Here is a 19,235-nt window from a genome sequence, read left to right as displayed (position 1 = left end):
ATTGGATATGATTGAACAACTTTTCTGTATAATGTTTATTAAGATTAGAACAACACTGAACAAGATACTAAAATTACCAAATTATTTTCTCAATCACAATTTTTTCTTAAATTGTTTATAATATCTTTTATAAAAAATATACGTGTGTGTATATATATATATATATATATATATATATATATATATATATATATATATATATATATATATATATGACTAAACTGCACAAATGGTCCTTATGGTTTGTCGGAAATTGTCACTTTGGTCCAAAAATGTTTTGACTAGCACCAGAAGTCTAAACTTTTCATTTTGTTATGAGTTTGGTCCAATTTGCTATAAACTTTTTCATAATGACGAATTTGCCCTTATTTTTTCTTTTTCAGTTTTTTTTATTATTTAAAGATTTTTCTGATTAATAGAAAAATAAAAAAGAAAATTTTCCTTTTATATTTTATTTTTATAATTTTTTATAGAAAAATAAATAAAAATGAAAATGCTCTCTCTCTCTCTCTCTCTCTCTCTCTCTCTCTCTCTTATCTAACCCGATCTATTAAAGAACGGTGGTGGATCTTCATAGCATATATGGTTTCATAGTGGATCATCATAGCATCAACGGCGAGAGATTTAAGATTGAAGCTCCCGCAACAAAAACCTAACCCTAAAGTTTCAGGTGGCGACACATAGATCGAAGCTAGGGTTTGTAGCGACGGCAACGACGACTTTGTAAATCTCCTTCTCCAACGATGACTTTGTCAATAACCTTCTCTCTCACACACACAAATCTGAGGTGGAACGCCACCTCTCTCGCTATCTCTTTTACAGATTAGGTTTCAGATTAACTCATGGAATTGGTTTGACCCCGTTTCACTTCTGTCACCGACCCTTTTCATTTTTTTGGTGTATCATCTGGTTTAGATGTCGATAAATTGAATAATCTTGGAATTTGGTGCCTGAACAAGACGAGGGTGAGGATTGAAAGCAAGGGTTCGTCGATGATGAGGGTTGGGGGAACTAGGTGGCCTGAATGATAGTAGCCTTTAAGGCAGAGTTTTCGGACTTATGGTTTTAACAGGTAGTGATGGTGATGGCAGTGTTGGGGCGGAGGTGGTGTCATTGAAATGGTGAAGACGTTTATTGTGGTAGGGCTCTCCCAGTGGTCAAAATGGCGGCTTTCGAGCAGAGGTTTTCATGGTGGTAGAGGTATCCACGATGGTGCGTGGTGGTAGTTGCAGGTTTGAAAGATAAAGACTAAAGGAGAAAAACATATCCTCCTTCATATTAAAACCCATCTTATTTTTCTGTTTTTAGGTATAATAACGTGGGATGAAGATGATGAAGTTTGTTTAACAAAGATCCAATCAATACATTTTCCAGATTGGGATTCACGGTAGAAAAATCAAGAAATGATGGGGAAGACGGTGGGAGAGAGAAAGAGAGAGAGAGAGAGAGAGAGAGTGTGTGTGTGTGAGTTTGCATTTTGATTTTCTATTTTTTTCTGTTATAAAAAATTATAAAATAAAATATAAATGGAAAATTTTCTTTTTTATTTTTCTATTAATCGGAAAAATCTTTAAATAATAAAAAAATCTGAAAAAGAAAAAAGTAAGGGCAAATTCATCATTATGAAAAAGTTTATAGCAAACTGGACCAAACTCGCAACAAAATGAAAAGTTTGGACTTCTAGTGCTAGTCCAAACATTTTTGGACCAAAGTGGCAATTTTCGACAAACCACAGGGACCATTTGTGCAGTTTAGTCTATATATATATATATATATATATATATATATATATATATATATATATATATATATATATATATATATATATACTGTATTATTAAACATATTCCCTATTTTTTGAAAATTAAGAGGTATAACTCTTATAACAACATATACAATCCTATTAAGCTTAGAATGTAAATTTAAGTAGTCAACGGATGGAAAGAGAGGCGGGACGGAACAAACACAGTGCACTAAATTCTGGCTCCTGATTTTTTCAAATTTTTTTGAAATTTAAGAAGGGGAGCCGAAACCCCTAGATCGAACTGACACTACCTTCCTCTCTAGAAATCGCCCATCGCTATTTTATTTCCCTTTCTCGATCACTCATCTAAACCTCTTCTCTTTGTGCAAGGAACCAAGAATGGCTGGGATATCAGGAAAGGGCGATGGCTAAGAAGAGCGAAATCGGCATAAAAAATGTTGTCCTCACCGCCATCAACCACTACACACCGCCGCCACATCGGAAGAAATACCTTGAAAACCCCTAATATGTACTCTCCATTCTTGAATCTGGGTTTCATGTCGCCCTCCTCTCGGTAATGTCCATCAAGTTATAGCTCCCTCACTATCGACTTTATAAAAAATAAGATAAAATTCAAATTCCTCCCAAAATATTCTTGATCTTAAAGTTTGGTTATGATAATTGATGTTTTATTATGATTTCATTAATTAACAATAGAGAATTAAGTGGGTGCTTGATGATGTTGGTGAAAGGAAACAAAATCAGGGGATGCAACCTAGGTTATAATGCTAACGCCTTCATCCATCTCTTTCTCTCTCTCCTAAAATTTGTTTTTTGTTCATGACAATGACGAGTATGCTTTTCTGTACATGACACATAGTTAGGGTTCAATTTCGTGTGTTTCAAGGAAAATTTGTGATTAGTCTTCAGGTTCTTAAATTTTTTTGGATCGGTGGGAAATTATAACATTAGCTGTTTTATATTCTTATTTCTAGAGATCGGATTTCCATTATTTTCTGTAGTTTCAAAATTGTTTGTGTAAATGCATAGCTGTACGATTCCTTGACTTGGTGCTTGACTGCTTGATTTTGGTTTATTAAGAAGCTTTCTTCACAAAGGAGTCAAATAAAATGTTTTGAGTAGTTTGTCGATAATAACATACTTTTGTTCTTAATTTTGATGTTTTTGATTGTTTGGCCAAATTTGATTTGATTTTTCTGTGATTTGATGTGAAGATTACGTATTGCAGGTACCCAGAAGGGTGGGCTACATAAAAAAGCTACTTTTATTCATAATATCCCTCAAAAAAGTATCAAGTTGCTGATTATTCCATCTTTTCAAGGGTATTGTAACATCATTTTATCTTACAACTAAATTTGTAAAATCTATGGTTAGATTGTGGTTTTGGTTTTTTTACTTTTGCTTTTTTGTTGGATATCTAAAGATCCAATTTGGTATGAACTGTTTTTTGAATAGCTAAATTTTGAATAATATTGTCTTTGGATGGTCTTTATGGTCTTGATTTTCAATTTTCCATAGTGAGTTTCACTTCAATTTGACAGATGATGCTGCTGGAGTATTCCCTTAGCGTCTGTTGCTTACAACTACCCTAATAACTTTCAATATTATTCTTGGTGAAGTCCCTATAGTGTGTTGCTCTGGTGCTTTCTCTTTCTAGGCCGATCCAAGATATAAAAAATCAAAATTCTTAGTTATATAATAAATTGGAGTTCATCAATGGCGCACATTATCATTATTGATATTGAGATATGGTGTTTGTTTTCAGTGCTCAAAGGAAATTTAAGGCTTTGAACATGTAATGGTAACACCTACACATGATGTGGTAAGATATCTCAATGTAATCCTAACATAGGATATGGTAGCCAATGATTTCCATGGAACTGAATGGTGCTTCAGGAAAATATTCAGGGGTAAGTACTAAGGATGTATGTTTAATTTTTGCATACTCATCGTGTTATTTCCAGTGTTTAATTTGAATACCAAATTAGCATTTTTAATACCATTTTGGCCTATGCTTGTCCTGACTTGATTCTATATATTTTTTTATCATGATTGGGTCTTCTTCTTTAACTGATTGGGCATCCTGAGTACTGGTCTTACACGTCTTTTATTTAAAATCATGTGTATAATTAGTTATGTTATGACCATACATTCTATATTGCATCACATTATTAAGTGCATTTTATTGATTTTGGCCAATAAGATAGTTACTCATTTAAGATGTTTTGGTTTCATTTTGTACAGTGGGACATAATTTATTGGAATAAGTATATGGTGAACCTTTTTTAATATGCTGTGTTTCATTGGATATTTATAAGTGTTATCCCGCTTCCTAATTTTATTTTTTGTTATTTATATGGTTGTATATATCATATCATCTTGCTTTTCAATTCATTTTATTACAATAGGCTTTTGTTACAAACTTACCACTAATAAGGTTGTAACCAACTCCTGCTGCTATCTAGATCTTAAAAATGCACCTAATATGGTTCCAACATGTTCATGAGTCGAATTGAGTGGGAGTAAGTGCTCTTGACTATAATGGAATCAAAAAAGACCTGCCTCGACATATTCCCATCACCATGAACTTCATTGTTCTTCTTCATACCCATCACCGAATCTAGAATTCTGCTCACTCGGCTACCTGAAGAGCACATGGAGGTTTCGATTCTTCAATGACAAAACTAAAGAAGAAAGATGGTATTTAAATTTTAAAATGTTTTTTTTTTCAAAAATCAAGATCCAAATCGGACCCAAATAAAGAAAATTTTTATTCCTTTTTTTGGTACCACCAAAGATTCAGATCGAGATTTGCTTTGATGAAAATACTATTGTTTTCAAACCTTTGTATTTTTATTTCATTTCTTTTAGACAGAATGGAAGTTTGAGTTTTTAGGGTGAAGGTTGGTGTTTTGAAATTCATTTTGTATTTGTATTTTCATTTGTTTTAGCAAAGATTGAGATTTGAGTTTGAGTTAAAGTTTAGTGTTTTGAAACTTATAATTGCTTTTGGTAGTTGTGTTAGGAGTTCCAGGATGAAGTCTGCATATGTATATTTGAAAAATTAATGTATATTTAATAAAAGTTTAAAAATTAATGTACATTTAAAAAATCTTACATACTTATAAAGCTTGCATTTTCCCTTGAATGTCATGCATTTGAAACCCCCCACAATAATTTGCTAAAACCTCATGCATTTGAAACCCCCAAACCTTTTCACCTTCTTAATAATTAATCACACATAATCAATGGTAATTCATATGAGATAATAATTTGCTAAAACCTCATGCATTTGTATGGTATTAGAACATGTTTGAGTTTTTGGGTTTTAGACTTTAGTAAATGGGTAATCCGTTTGATACGTTGGATTTGAAGCTATCTTATTCGAATTACCCAAAACAAGAGATAAATTAATAATATATGCTCATGCATGTTTTGTACAAGCCCCAATCAAAATACAATATATCATGATCATACAATTAAGTGTGTCTTTTATTCCATTTTTGGCTTTATAACAAAAGTTGTTTACGTGGCGAAGAAAGAAAACTTGAAGATGAATATTTAGGTTGGATGTTTATATAAGATTTGTTTTTAAATATAATATAGATATAAATACACAAATGTGTGTCAAATACAGCCCATCACAAAAATTTAATGTTATAAACTACAATATAACTCAAAGTGGTTTTCCAAATATAATGTTTATACTATAATATAATATATTAGAAGAATACCATATAGTAGACGAATTCCACATGTTGTGCAGAAATTTAGTTGCATAGATAATATATTATATTTATATTTCATTTAAAATATGTTAGGGTCATTTGGTTATTACATTGTTGTATTAGGCACTATAGTCTCATATATTTTGAATGACTCTTACAAAAATGATGTTCGTAATTTGAATATAACGTAATATCTTATGATGTTTATTGAATGATATTATCTTCGATTGAACACTTTTTAATTGGAATCAACTTTATTATAGTTAAAAATTTTGGCACCGTTTTTTCTTTTCATTAGTTCTAGAATATGATTTTTTATATTAACTTAAAATATGTCACTATCTTAAAATAGATTGAGAATGAGATTTTTTATATTTACTTAAAATACGGCACCATTTTCTATTCAATAGTAAAACTAACAAAAGTCGTTAAATATGTATTTTTATGAGGTTCAACATAAATAGACGACCACAAATGAGAATCCATATCTAATCAATCATCAACTAATTACATTAGATACTAATCTGTACATAAAAATTACATTTAAAATTTTAAACTAATAGTAAAAAAATTTCATTATTTATTATGATAAAAAATCTGTAAATCAAAAAATATACATGCTATTTAATCGCATACAAGTTTTATGTATGACTTATTCACAATACATTAAACCATATATAACGATATTAAACTACATAATTATCCCACTGTGCAACTCGCCCCCATAAAAATTTGCAAACACCTCATGCATTTGAAACCTCCTATTTTAATGAATACCACTCAAAAGTCTCTTAATAATGATTAACAATTCAAAGGTTTTATAACTTATATAATATATTTAATAAACAATTAATGGATACTCTACTATAAAAAGGTCAATCTTTTTGAGTAGACACACAAATACAAATCACATACAAAAGTCACAAAGAAAACAAGTTTAAAGTTTTTTGTGTCGGTTTGAGGGCTTTGAACAATTTTTCGAGCCATGTTATTATGTTGAAAATGAATCATTTTTTCTTTCACCACATTCATTTGAAACTCACATTCATTTTTTCTTTCACCACATTCATTTGAAACTCCCATGACTTTTCAATTTCTTTCTAATAATAATTATAAGTTGGTTAATAAGGTTAAATAAATATCAAACCTAAAGTGTAATTATATATAAACTAAATTTCAATATTAAAATAATATATTTACTTCTACTTATAAAGTTATATTTTTTAACTTTTAACATATTATACTTAATTTATTAGTTTTAATATATTGTTGGATGTAATGATTATCATTTTAAAGATACAATTTTGGAACAATTTGTATAAAATACTTAAATTATTAATTTGAATATAACATTACATGGTCAACTTAAATATAAATTTTAGTTAAACTTAAACAATTCAAAGAATATTTTGTAAATAGTTAAAAGTGATTAATTATAGTGTCTTTCTAATAATGATTATAAGTTGGTTAATAAGGTTAAACAAATATCAAACCTAATTGTAATCATAAATATACTAAATTTCAATTTTAAAATAATATCTTACTTCTACTTATAAAGTTATGTCTTTAACTTTTAACATATTATACCTAATTTATTAGATTTAAAATGTTGTTGTATGTAAACCATTATCAGTTTAAAGATACAACTTTTGAACAGTTTGAACAAAATACTTAAATTGTTAATTTAAATATAACATTACAGTGTCAACTTAAATATAAATTTCCGTTCCACTTAAAAAACCAAAGAATAATTTGTTAAATAGTTAAAAATGATAAATTGTAGTGATAAATGCAAAAACTAAATTGTAATCTCAATTTAACTAAAATATTTCCTAAGGATATTTTTATAATCGTTAAAGGTTTTCAAATAAGTAGCTTAAAATAACTTACAATAACAATAGTTTAAAATAACTCTATATAAATAATTATATTGTTACATTTAAAATAAAAAAAAACATTGTTTGATGTTTTAAATAATTATAATGATAGAAATTAAAACATTAAACAAAATAAATTTTAAAAAATCAATTAACAATAACAACAACAACAACTATAAATAACATTAAACCCTATATTATATTTAATTTTATTCATGTGTAACCCGCGGGTAGAAGTCATTCAAACGATTGAGATTATGCGGTTATAATAGATGTATATATTATCATATAATTCAAAATAATCAATATATTATATCAATTTAGTATACAAATTATTATATATCAAATTTAACAACAACATTATTGGTATATTTAAAAAAACATATATTTGTAAACACTTCAACTATATATGTGTTTCTGTGCAACGCGCGGACATTCGTCTAGTTATTGTATGTATTATCTTAATCTTGAAAACTATAGCATTTAGATTGAATATAGATAGGTAAAAGAAATGGTACCACCATGTGAAAAAAATAATTTTTTTAAATGGTGTTGGTGTTTAGAAAATTAGTTAATTGTTTAATATTTAAATTAATCGTTAAGGACAAATATGTTGATAAAATACCAACTAATGCTTATATATCGTCGATTTATTTTGTGTTATTTGGAAAACAACATTTTTGCCAAAGAAAACTAATCGTTGAAATGAAAGTATTCACCGAAAAAAACTATTTGATGCCTACCGAAAGGAAAATAATCAGCAAAACAAAAGTATTACCCACCCCCAAATTCGCCTCATTAGTATCGCACAGGTACCACATTAGAATTTTGAAATATATTATCATGAATTAGAATGAAAAAATTTCGACATAATGGATCCAATATATGAAAACACATTGCAAAATACACAAAAGAGACGAACACATTAAAGAAAACATTGTCCGTTGAAAAGAAAAACGAATCGTTGAATTGAAACTAATGCTTAGTAATACTTGCCAATACACCGTGTCTTAGTTTTAAGATGTCATTTTCCTAAAACAAATTAATTGCTGAACTGAAACTAATCATTTTTTTTTCTGAAAAAAAACTAACTGTCGTAAAAAGTATTCGTACCCGTCGCTTAGCGCGGGTAAACGGCTAGTATATATATATATATATATATATATATATATATATATATATATATTAGTTTGAAACTTTTCTTGATATAAATTATTGTGTGCATCTATTCATGAGACATATTTTTACAAATTTTTTTTTTCGAGTTAGGGACAAACTAACTTGTTTTGAAATGAGATTTGTGTTTACTTTTGATTTATTTTTAATTTGGATTTTGTGTAGTGTTTATTTTTTTTAATAATCATTCAAGAAACTAGTTCAATTATTTTATAAAAAAATATATTAAAGTCAGCAAAAAATAATATAAATAGATAAAATAGTCATGTTCTTTATTCATCACAATAATTTATAGTTTCCAACCATACACCATGTTAAAAATTCAAAATCTTATAAATTTAGGTTTTACGAAAGAGTCCATTATCGTCATTCCAATGGACAAAGACGTTGGAAAAGTTTATTCTTAATTTTATAAAGTGCAGAAATAAGTATTGAATATTCATGAATACTTTAACTTATTTTATACTTCCTTCAAATATATTTGGAGCTGATTTTCTTTTCAAAGGATGTTGTAAATTGTGTCTTGTTGAATATTTTATTTGTGAATGGTTTTTTAATGGTGTAGTTGTAATTTGTAATTTTGAATAAGTTGGTTTTCTTTTTTGTGTTTAACAGGTACTCGTGAATCGTACCGCGATTACCCGCTTCCTAATGGTTCGGTTCAAATAGTTGGTCGGTCAAGTGAGGACATCTTTCTGTGTTCACGGTTCACAATTTTATTGCTACCTGAACCGAATCACCCATTAACACCCATACCTCCTAAAAACCAACACCTTCGCTCCGACAAGAAAACATCTCAAGGCAAGTCTCCAAGTAGTCTTCTCATATCTGGTAACTGATACTTACATTCCAACAAGAAACGTCTCGAGTTTCGTACGTACATAAACATGAGGTCATCTATGTGAAGTAATCACTTATCTTTGTGGATGTATGAATGCCAATATCTACCCCTATCCTGTTACAATCGAATTTCAAGGGTCAATTGCTCTTAATGTTGCTTGATTTTTGTTTTATTGTACTTATTCCAATTGCTAGAATAATGTGTACTAAAGCATAAGATTTGACATCCAATAATAATCGGTTCCACATTAGCAAAAATATGATAAATTTGAATACATCCCTACCTCTAATATATTTCTATGTTTATTGCATGTTCATATAAATATTCTTTTGCCGCCTTCAACTATGTTGCTTTTCCAAATATAATGTACTGTTTGGTATGTATGTCGTATGAACACCCCCTCCATATATGTAATATGTATTTGCAACATTTATAATATGCTTTCTTATTTACTACACCCTCAAATAACATCGTCGCAAGAAACCAGATGCCGTAAGAAAGAAAAGAGAAACACAGCGCCAAAGACACACCTAATTCCAGCTAGTTTGAATACATTCTACTAACAAATTTTGCTAATTTTTTGTGAAGTAGGGTTTATTTGGCTAGCCTATGGTTTTGCCGACTGCCACTCTTACTTGCATTTTCACAATTTTATGTAATGCTAAATATGACGGTTTAAAAGATAATAAAATATTGTGAAGGGAGTTTAATGTAATTCTTACAAAGATAAAGCAAAAAATGTAAAGTAGGAAAATAAATCCTCATTATTAGATATTACGAAGAAGTGTTTGGCAAAACCTAAAAAATAAATGAACATTTTAATTTATTACCCATTCCATACAGATATAAATTAAAATAAATATTTGGATAAAGACTTTTAAAAAAAAAAAACTTATGGCTGTTTGGATATCTAATAAATAATTTTTAATAAATCACTTATACCTATTTTATCAAAAATTCCTTATTTCATGGTTTAGGAAAATTGACCAATATACCCTTACCCGATATACCCTTAACCTAAACCTTATACATCGACACAAACATAACGCCTCCAATCCATCGCTGCTTCTGCCACTCCTCAAGCGCATCCCTGCTCGCCGCCGTTAGCCATCTCCTCGCCGGAGACCGTCGCAGCCCATAGCAACACCGGAGCTGTCGATTTTCCTTCGACCCCACAGCTAAGGTTCGTGTTTTTTCTTTTCTCTGTCTTTTTTCATTCGTGTTTGTGCTGCTGTCGATTTTTCCAGCGCCGAGTTCTTGAACAATTCACTGTTAATTGCAGCTAAACTGCGTTTTCAGATGGATATCGATGGAGATGTTGAAGATGTTTCAAGAAGAGTACAGGTGCGATTCGTTACGAAGCTTAAACCGCCGTTCAAAGCTCCGACAACGACCATTGCCCTCCCTTCTACCCTCACAAGGAAGGGTCTTTCGTCCGTGGTTAATAGCCTTCTTCAATCAGGTTATTCGTCTTTACACTACGTTTCTGCTTAACCTGATTTTGCCACCAATAAAAACATATGTTCTGCTCGTGTAAAAACAGCATGAACTTCGGTAATAGTTCTATGAAATTATCTGCAATTCGAAGATCAATGATTCAATGCTATAAGTTGTTCACCAATTAGTTTTTACACTTTTAAGTGGCTTTCATGTCATCTAACCTTAACTTTTGTTTAGGAAACGATGATTGGAAACATGAACCATTTGATTTCCTCATTGATGGTGAGCTAGTGAGGATGTCACTTGAAGACTTTCTTCTTGCCAAAGGAATCTCAGCGGTATCCTTATTTTTCTTCCCTAAAATTCATAGCGATTAATCACACATTCATCATCTAAACAATTCAAAAGCTTGTAATCTGAGAAAGATACATTGATAAAACAAAACAAGAAGATATACATTTAAGCGATGTAAACTTCTCAACCTATCTTCACATCATGATTCCTGACTACAACTTCTGTTCAACAACAGGAAAAAACCCTAGAAATTGAATACATAAAAGCTGTAGCTCCACGCAAGGAAGAAGATCCTTCATTACACGATGATTGGGTCAGTGCAGTTGATGGCTCAAATCAGTAAGCCCTAGACTTTCATCCTTATATCTAATTATCTATCCCTCTTTTTCTTCAAATTCACCTTTCTTCTTCTTCTTCTTCTTCTTCTGCTGCTGCTGCTGTCAACTCGACATACAATTTCTTGAAACTGAGTAAATTTCTTTCTTTCCGCAAGGTTCATTGTGACAGGTTGCTACGATGGATTAGGAAGGTAATTGACTAATTTCTTAAATCTTCCCACATCTTCAAATCTTCAATACCCTTTTTTTTCTTCATGAAATAACCAAAAGATATGTTTCTCTTTAAATATATAAATTCAGGATATGGAAAGGTCCAGGACTTTGTACACATGTTTTGGAAGGTCATAATGGTGCAATTACATCAGTTAATGTTGTGAAATCAAAAGGTATGAATTATGAAACTCTACACTTGTTTCACAATTCACAAACTAAATCTTCATTTTTCTTTTAAAATAAAAAGTATGTTATTTATTTTCTCATTATTTCTCACTAAATCTTCAGATAATGAAAATGACACCAATATGGTTGTTGCAACTGGATCAAAAGACAGAACTGTGAAACTCTGGAAGGTAATTTTTAATTTTCACAAATATATTTGATTTCACAAATCAACAACTAAAAAATTTTAAAAAAAATCTTTTTCACCTTGAAGTTTGATCCAGAGCCTCTATCAGAAAACCTAAAGATTAGTTCTTTCAGAACTCTTGTTGGGCATACTGCTTCAGTTCAAAGCCTTGCATCACAGCCTAATGGCAATTTGGTAATTTTTTCTTTTTCTCAATAATCTTTAATGTTTTACATTTTTGCCACTATCTCACCTCTCTCCACCATTACAGATATGTTCAGGTTCTTGGGATTGCAGAATCAATGTGTGGCAAACAGAGTCTAATGAAGCAGATATTGTATCAGTAAAGAAAAGGAAAAAAGGGAACAAGGAAGAAGAATCTCAATCAGAGGTATATTTTTATATTTTATATTTTTATATAAATATATTGATAATATGGTTAAAAAATAAAATAAATATTGTAGGGGGAGGCTGTATCTACACTTGTGGGCCATACTCAATGTGTATCTTCGGTTGTTTGGCCTGAATATGGAACAATTTATTCAGCATCATGGGATCACTCTATTAGAAGATGGGATATTGAAACAGGAAAAGATACAATAAACATGGTATTATATATTATATATTAATATTATTATTATCACTGTTATTATATACGGTTAATCTCAAAAAAACACCTTATAGTATTTTGTATTTTTTCTATTTTCTGAAAAAACCATTAACTTTGTATTTTTTTTTTCTGAAAAAAACCTTCAACCTTCTAAATGTTTCCAAATAAACCCTCAACTTTTTTAGTTTTTCTCGAAAAACCCTCGCGTTTAATCATTTTTTGGCAAAAACTGACGAAAAGGGCCAGATTGGAAATAATGAAAAAAATACAAGGTCTTTTTCAAGAAAAAAATAAATTTAAGGTTTAATCCAGAAAAAACATGTTTTTTTGCGATTAACCCTTTAAATTAAAAACATTATTTACTTGGTTTTTTTGGGTTAATATCATAAAAAACCTTATATATCAGAAATTCTCAAGTCCTCAAATTTTTTCTTTGGGGCAATTTTTCATTTTTTCCAAAAAAACCCTCAACTTTTTTTTTTCCTAAAACACTCTCAACCTTTTAATTTTTTCCAAAATAAAACCCGCAACTTTTTATTCTTTTCCCGAAAAAAGCCTCACATTCGACAAGTTTCTTCATAAAAAGACCTTGCATTTTTTCATTTTTTCCAAAAAAAGCCCTCAACTTTTTATTTTTTTCCTTAAAAACCCTAAACATTTTTATTTTTCCCCCCAAAAAACCCTCACATTTAACAAGTTTTTTTGGAAAAAAAAAAACTAAAAGAGCCAAATCGAAAGAAATGGAAAAATTGGTCTTTTTCAGGAAAAAGAATAAAGCTGTACAAGGTTTTTTATTTTTATTTTTAATGATATTAACCTTTTTATATTCGAATAAAAGCATAGAAACATAATAAAAGAATATATATTTTTATATATAAAATATAGTTTTGTGGGAAAGTGGTGAATTGCATTGACATCGGAGGCGAAAGTTCTGCTCTTATTGCTGGTGGATGTTCCGATCCTACCCTCAGGATTTGGGATCCTCGCAAACCAGGTACACACACACAGTAAAAACACCCTAACTTTACACACAGTAAACCCTAGTTTTTTTTTTTTTTAATAATAAATAATTTTATTTTCAGGAACTTTGGCTCCTAGCTTCCAGTTTTCATCACATACTTCTTGGATAACTGCTTGCAAGTGGCATAAAACTTCATGGTTTCATTTGCTTTCTTCATCTTACGATGGGAAAGTTATGTTATGGGACTTGAGAACTGCGGTATTTATTTATTTTATTTTTTTTTTGCAAAAAAAAAATGGTTTGACATAAATAAAAAAATTTAATATGCGTAAATATTTGATCTTTTTGTATTTGTTGCAGTGGCCATTGGCTATAATTGATTCACATGAGGATAAGGTATTTAATTTTTTGTACTAGCTTACACATTTTTAAAAAAAAAATTATATCCAATAAATCGTATATAACATTAATCTTTTTATATAAAAAAAAAATCAATAGGTACTTTGTGCTGATTGGTGGAATGGAGATAGTGTTGTAAGTGGAGGAGCTGACTCAAAGCTTAGAATTTCTTCTGAAATTGCTATCCCATAGTTATTAAGGTAAAATCAATACCATCTTTTAATTTTTACATTAAATTTATATGAAACATTGTCATTTTAGGACCAAAAGATGTATAATTTGTGTCGGATGTTTAAATTTGTATAAAGTGAAATATTGTTTGCATAAATTTATCAAAAAAAAAAAAAAGGTAACATATTGTGTATTTGAATTACAGTGTCTTTACCTTAAAATCGAAGAGATGAAATGGAGGTGCGATTGAAAATGCTCGACACTTTTTAAACCGAAGATGATGGTGTTTTACTACACTTGAGAATATTTTGGATAATTTTTGATTTTTTTTTTATTTCAAGAATTGAGAATTTTGTATTAAAATGTTGAAAGCTAGTTTGTGTCAACTATGATGGTTTTGTGGAGCTCCTTTTTTTTTTTTTTTACCAAACATATGATATTTTAATTAAAATATGGGAGACAATTATTTCTGAATGAAGGTAACACTTACAAAATATGTTGAAAGAAAAAAGTTAAATCACAATTTTTTTTAGGTCTGGTCAAAATGTTTCAGTACCGGGTAACTTAAATGACAAGAAAAGATTTAAATCACATACTATAATTAGCATTTTTCGTCTTTTTAGAAACCATCAATTACAACTTTATTTGTAAAATTTCAGTCTTCTTTTAAAGCGATGTAATAAATGAATATAAGATGAATGAAATTAATACTTAAAAAAAATAAAAAAAACTAGATTAAAAAAATTAAACAAGAGTATTTAAAGAAAATTATTTGGGACTTGGGAGTAGACAAAATTAGAAATTTTGGTTGATATATCATATGATATATACAAATATACAATCGGTAACAGAAAGAGAGAAAAAAAGCGGGCTTTATATTTCTTCAACTTTAGCCCAACAGGCCAAAAGCATCGATGGCATGATATATTAAAAAAAAAAAATACTCCAAATCCGATTGTAATATATATAAAAAAATTAAGCCGTTGGGGCACTTGCCCCCACTCTTCTACTTGTATTAGGTCTTATATTAATCTCACAATTCTTGACACGACGATAAATAAATGGGTTTGGGTTGAGTTTTTCAACCCACGAACCTGTTTATTAAACAGCTTATATATGAGTTTGTCAAAAAATATACGGGTTGACCTTCCAATCCATTTAGAATTTTATTTAAAAAAATGATATATTTTTTAAATGTATTAAGTGTTATTTATAGGAATGTAGGATTAATGTTTGTATCTATCTTTGTATTAATGTCTAACTTGTATCTGTCCCTTTTGAAAACTTTCCATTGATTTTTATTCTTGTTATAGCGTCAAAATCCTTATAAAATTTTTAAAGCTGTAATCGATAGTCTAAATGGATCGATTTTTTTTTCAACGATATAAATAAAAATATAGCAAAATTTGAAGATAACAAACACTCATTTCTAATGGGAGTGACTAAATAAACACCCCAAATTACTATAAACACAACCTTTACTAGAAAAACACTCCTAGTAATTAGATAATGATTAGTCTATTTATATCCTTCACAAAGTCTAATTATGTCCCTCAATTTTAATATTATATAAAGTTATTTATTTTATTTTATTTTAATAAATAAAAAACTATATTTATTATTATTATTTATTTTGTTTAATAATATTACTTCAATTTGCAGAAAAAATATACTTATTATTTTTATCATTTATTGTTGTTTAATAATTATTATTATTATTATTATTATTATTATTATTATTTATAGGTATATAATATAAGTTTTGTTATTCTTATTACATAAAAACGTATGCATGTATATTACTTTATTATAATAAAAACAAGATAAATTATATTTTATGGAAAATAAAATATTTTATTATTGATTGTTGAAACAACGTGACAAAATATATACTGCAAAAAAAATTATTAATATTCAAGCAAAAAATGAAAAAGAAAATATAAATAAAAAATAAAGAAAATAAAAATAAAAAGAAAAGGCACGTGAATTAAAAAGAAAAACAAAAAGTTGGGTTAGTGTCTGCAGGGGATAGCCTTTATTTGATTAGGACTATACAAACTTCAAGAAAAAATACAGTGTTCAATGTAAAAGGTACTGTTGACTTTTTTTATTAGGGTGTTTATGGTATTTTTAGGGTTTTTATTTAGTAAGCTACATTTCTAATATATATATTTTTTTTGGAACAGGCAAGAATTTTATTAACCAAACTAGGCAAGATGCCAAACTAGAAAAGAAAACCACCAAACAGAAACAGAGGAGCAGAGAAAAAAAGAAAAAAACACTAAAATATGACAGTTTACAAGATGGTGAATGGGTTACAACACCATTTCACCCAATCTCCATTTCCCATTTTGTCCCTATGTTTACCCATCCAAATACCAATGAGTTCACGTTATCAGCTGTCTTAGCCGGTTTTGAAGGAGTGTTATTAAATACTAAGTCGTTCCTCGCCCGCCAAATACACCAAATAGTACCATAAATAACACTTAGGAAGATTTTCTTTTTCTTTGCTCTGTTCCCCCATTTAGCAGCAAAATCAAGTAACTCAGCCACTGAAGCGAATTTTTGAGGCTCCATGCTACACCACTCAAATATCCACCTGAAAGTTTTCTCTGAGTATGAGCAATTCACCAGAAGGTGGTACGTCTTTTCTACATCCAATTGACATAATGGGCACATTATCGAATTAACATTTATTCCCCTGTGTGAAAGAGCATCTGTTGTAGGAATTCTATCCATTGACACCCTCCATAAAAACACCAATATTTTTAGTGGCACCGTGTGAATCCATTCTATCCGTTTTGGAGACGAAACTGCCAATGCCAAATCCGCCTGATATCTAAGTATATCCACCCTAAAAATTCTATCGTGCGCAAGTGAGAATTTCCAAGAGTCTAATGTGCTTGAGAAGCCAAAGTTGCTTATAATTGTCTGAAGTTGAGACAACTCATTCAATTCAACAGGGGAAGATGGGGTTTTCTTCCATTTCGCCAAAAAACCTTCTTCATTTCTTCTTTCCAAAATTGATGCTGACTTTTTCTTATCAAGCTTGAATAAGTTAGGAAAATGAGAAGCTAAAGGTTACGCTCCAATCCATGTTTCATACCAGAAACTAGTATGTTCGCCATTACCTACATTCACCACAAACATGTTAGCCGGTATAGTATTTAGATCCTCCAGTTCTGCCATTGCTTTAACCATGCCTCTCCATATTCCATGGATCAATTTTTTTAACTAATTTGTTGATAGGTTTCCTGTCCAGATTATGAATTGTTGTGATTATATTCTTCCACACCGTGTTTTTTTCTTCCTTAATTCGCCATATCCATTTAGTTAGTAGTGTAAGGTTGGAAGCCCTCAACGAATCAACACCAAGGCCTCCATTTTCTTTATGGGAAATCACTTTATCCCATGCTACCCAATGGATTTTCCCTTTTTCTTCATCCCCCCTCCCCCCCCCCCCACAGGAACCTTCTTCTTATTTTTTCCAATGTTTCAATAACCCCGATAAGGGCCTTAAAGATGGAGAAATAGTACAAGGGAAGGCTACCGAGCACAGATTTTACTAGTGTAAGCCTCCCGCCCATGGATAGAGTAGCAGCCTTCCACGAGGATAAGCGTGCTTGGACTCGATCAATCAAAGGTTTCCAATTTTTTTATTAGGCCCATGTTGGCCCCCACCGGAACACCTAGGTACGAAAATGGAAACGAGCCTGCTTCACATCCAATAACCCTTGCACTGGCAGCCAAGTCACGCTCATAGACACCTTTCTAATATATGATAATGAATACTAGCGTTGAAATTCAATTTATAAATCATTAACTTGACTTCTATCTTGAGGCTACTAACTCATCAAACTAGTGCTTCTTCGAGAGTACCTACTTTGATGACTATTGGCTCCTTGTGGTTCAGGGAGAGTCAGTCAAAAAAGTATGAGAGCTCAAATGTCTTTTAATAAACTCTCAATTTATCAAGAAATTGACTATGCTTAGAATATAACTACCTAAAAATTTACACAACTATATATTGTAAAATAGTGGCAAGAAAGAGAATATTTGGGTCAATATAAAGTCCTATTCTCAACTACTAAGGATGTACTAATTGTCCAAATTAGTAGTGTAGCTTAAAATGTTGTTTTTCTCTTAATGACATGATATAAATGCTCAAATATGTATGTTGACTCATGATTATGATGGGTTTTATACAAACAATCCTATGTGTGCATGCAACCCTGGATACGGATCTATGTTTTCACTATTAGTTATACTACATTATGAACACAAAAGAAACCTAACATGCTCCTATGTAATTTCGAAAATCATAAAGGAGAATGGAATACATACCTCTTGTTGTTATATTGTAATAACAACTTATATCTTGAATCTTCTTGTCTTTGAAAGCAAGTACCACAAGTGTAGTACCTCTAATGGCTCACAAACACCAAGAGCAAATGGAGAGGCAAGAGAGAGAGAGAGAGGGGAGGTATGAAATTCGGCTCTAGGAACCCTAGGTATCAAGTGGCCGAATTTCTTATGCAAAGGGGTCTTTATATAGGTGTAGGAATTAGGGTTTCGGTCCTTATCCTTATCTGGTTGCTTAGCCACCAAGCAGCCCAAAGGATAACCCTAGAAACCTTATCATGGACGAATTCTATGGCCTTATCCCCTTGAATTCGTCCACCCTATCATATAGGGCATCCTTTGCCCTACTTTGCAACTATCACATGATTATAGTTCAGTCCCCCTAGTTCAATTAACTTCTTTTGATCACAAAATTAATTCTTAATTAATTCTCGACCAATGTTAACTAAATAAATATGATTTCTCTTTTAATATATTATTCATATAATATATTAATAAACCATAATAATCTCTTTCTCTATTATTTCTCCAGTCAAGTTGCTTTGGCGAAGGCAACCCAAAAGGACCATGCACAACCGGGTCAGGTACTTACCAAATATGGTTATGGGCTTAGACACTAATCCAACAGTATCCCACTTGGATAAGTCTAGTAACTATAAATGCAAGTACAATCCGATTAGCAATCGTAGCTCTCAAAGACGCTGTCGA

At 30.3% G+C, this 19,235-nt stretch overlaps 2 protein-coding genes across 3 annotated transcripts; one reads left to right on the top strand and one right to left on the bottom strand.

Annotated features, from left to right (window-relative positions):
- The first annotated feature begins 10,417 nt into the window (after positions 1-10,417).
- Positions 10,418-14,569, top strand: LOC145109306 (Transducin/WD40 repeat-like superfamily protein). 2 transcript variants are annotated; one of them, XM_079046452.1, is made up of 15 exons: positions 10,418-10,570; positions 10,670-10,849; positions 11,065-11,165; positions 11,357-11,460; positions 11,615-11,650; positions 11,760-11,845; positions 11,961-12,028; positions 12,112-12,219; positions 12,296-12,415; positions 12,489-12,632; positions 13,520-13,628; positions 13,717-13,853; positions 13,956-13,991; positions 14,094-14,194; positions 14,371-14,569. In XM_079046452.1, exons 2-14 carry the CDS (start codon positions 10,687-10,689, stop codon positions 14,184-14,186), a joined length of 1,305 nt encoding a protein of 434 aa, XP_078902578.1. In that variant the 5' UTR covers positions 10,418-10,570; positions 10,670-10,686; the 3' UTR covers positions 14,187-14,194; positions 14,371-14,569. The 2 variants fall into 2 exon arrangements, with proteins under 2 accessions (XP_078902578.1, XP_078902579.1); XM_079046453.1 differs by having other exon boundaries at positions 10,422-10,570; positions 10,687-10,849.
- Positions 14,570-16,493: 1,924 nt separating this feature from the next.
- Positions 16,494-17,354, bottom strand: LOC145106954 (uncharacterized). Its single transcript, XM_079043865.1, has 2 exons — positions 17,301-17,354; positions 16,494-17,213 (listed from the first exon to the last, which is right to left on the bottom strand). The coding sequence occupies exons 1-2, from the start codon at positions 17,352-17,354 to the stop codon at positions 16,494-16,496; spliced, it is 774 nt and encodes a 257-aa protein (XP_078899991.1).
- Positions 17,355-19,235: the final 1,881 nt, after the last annotated feature.

Source organism: Lactuca virosa, chromosome 4 (assembly GCF_052849685.1).
Source record: "Lactuca virosa cultivar CGN04683 chromosome 4, Lactuca_virosa_CGN04683_v6, whole genome shotgun sequence".
Taxonomy (NCBI): domain Eukaryota; kingdom Viridiplantae; phylum Streptophyta; class Magnoliopsida; order Asterales; family Asteraceae; genus Lactuca; species Lactuca virosa.
This window is presented reverse-complemented; position numbering and strand designations above follow the sequence as displayed.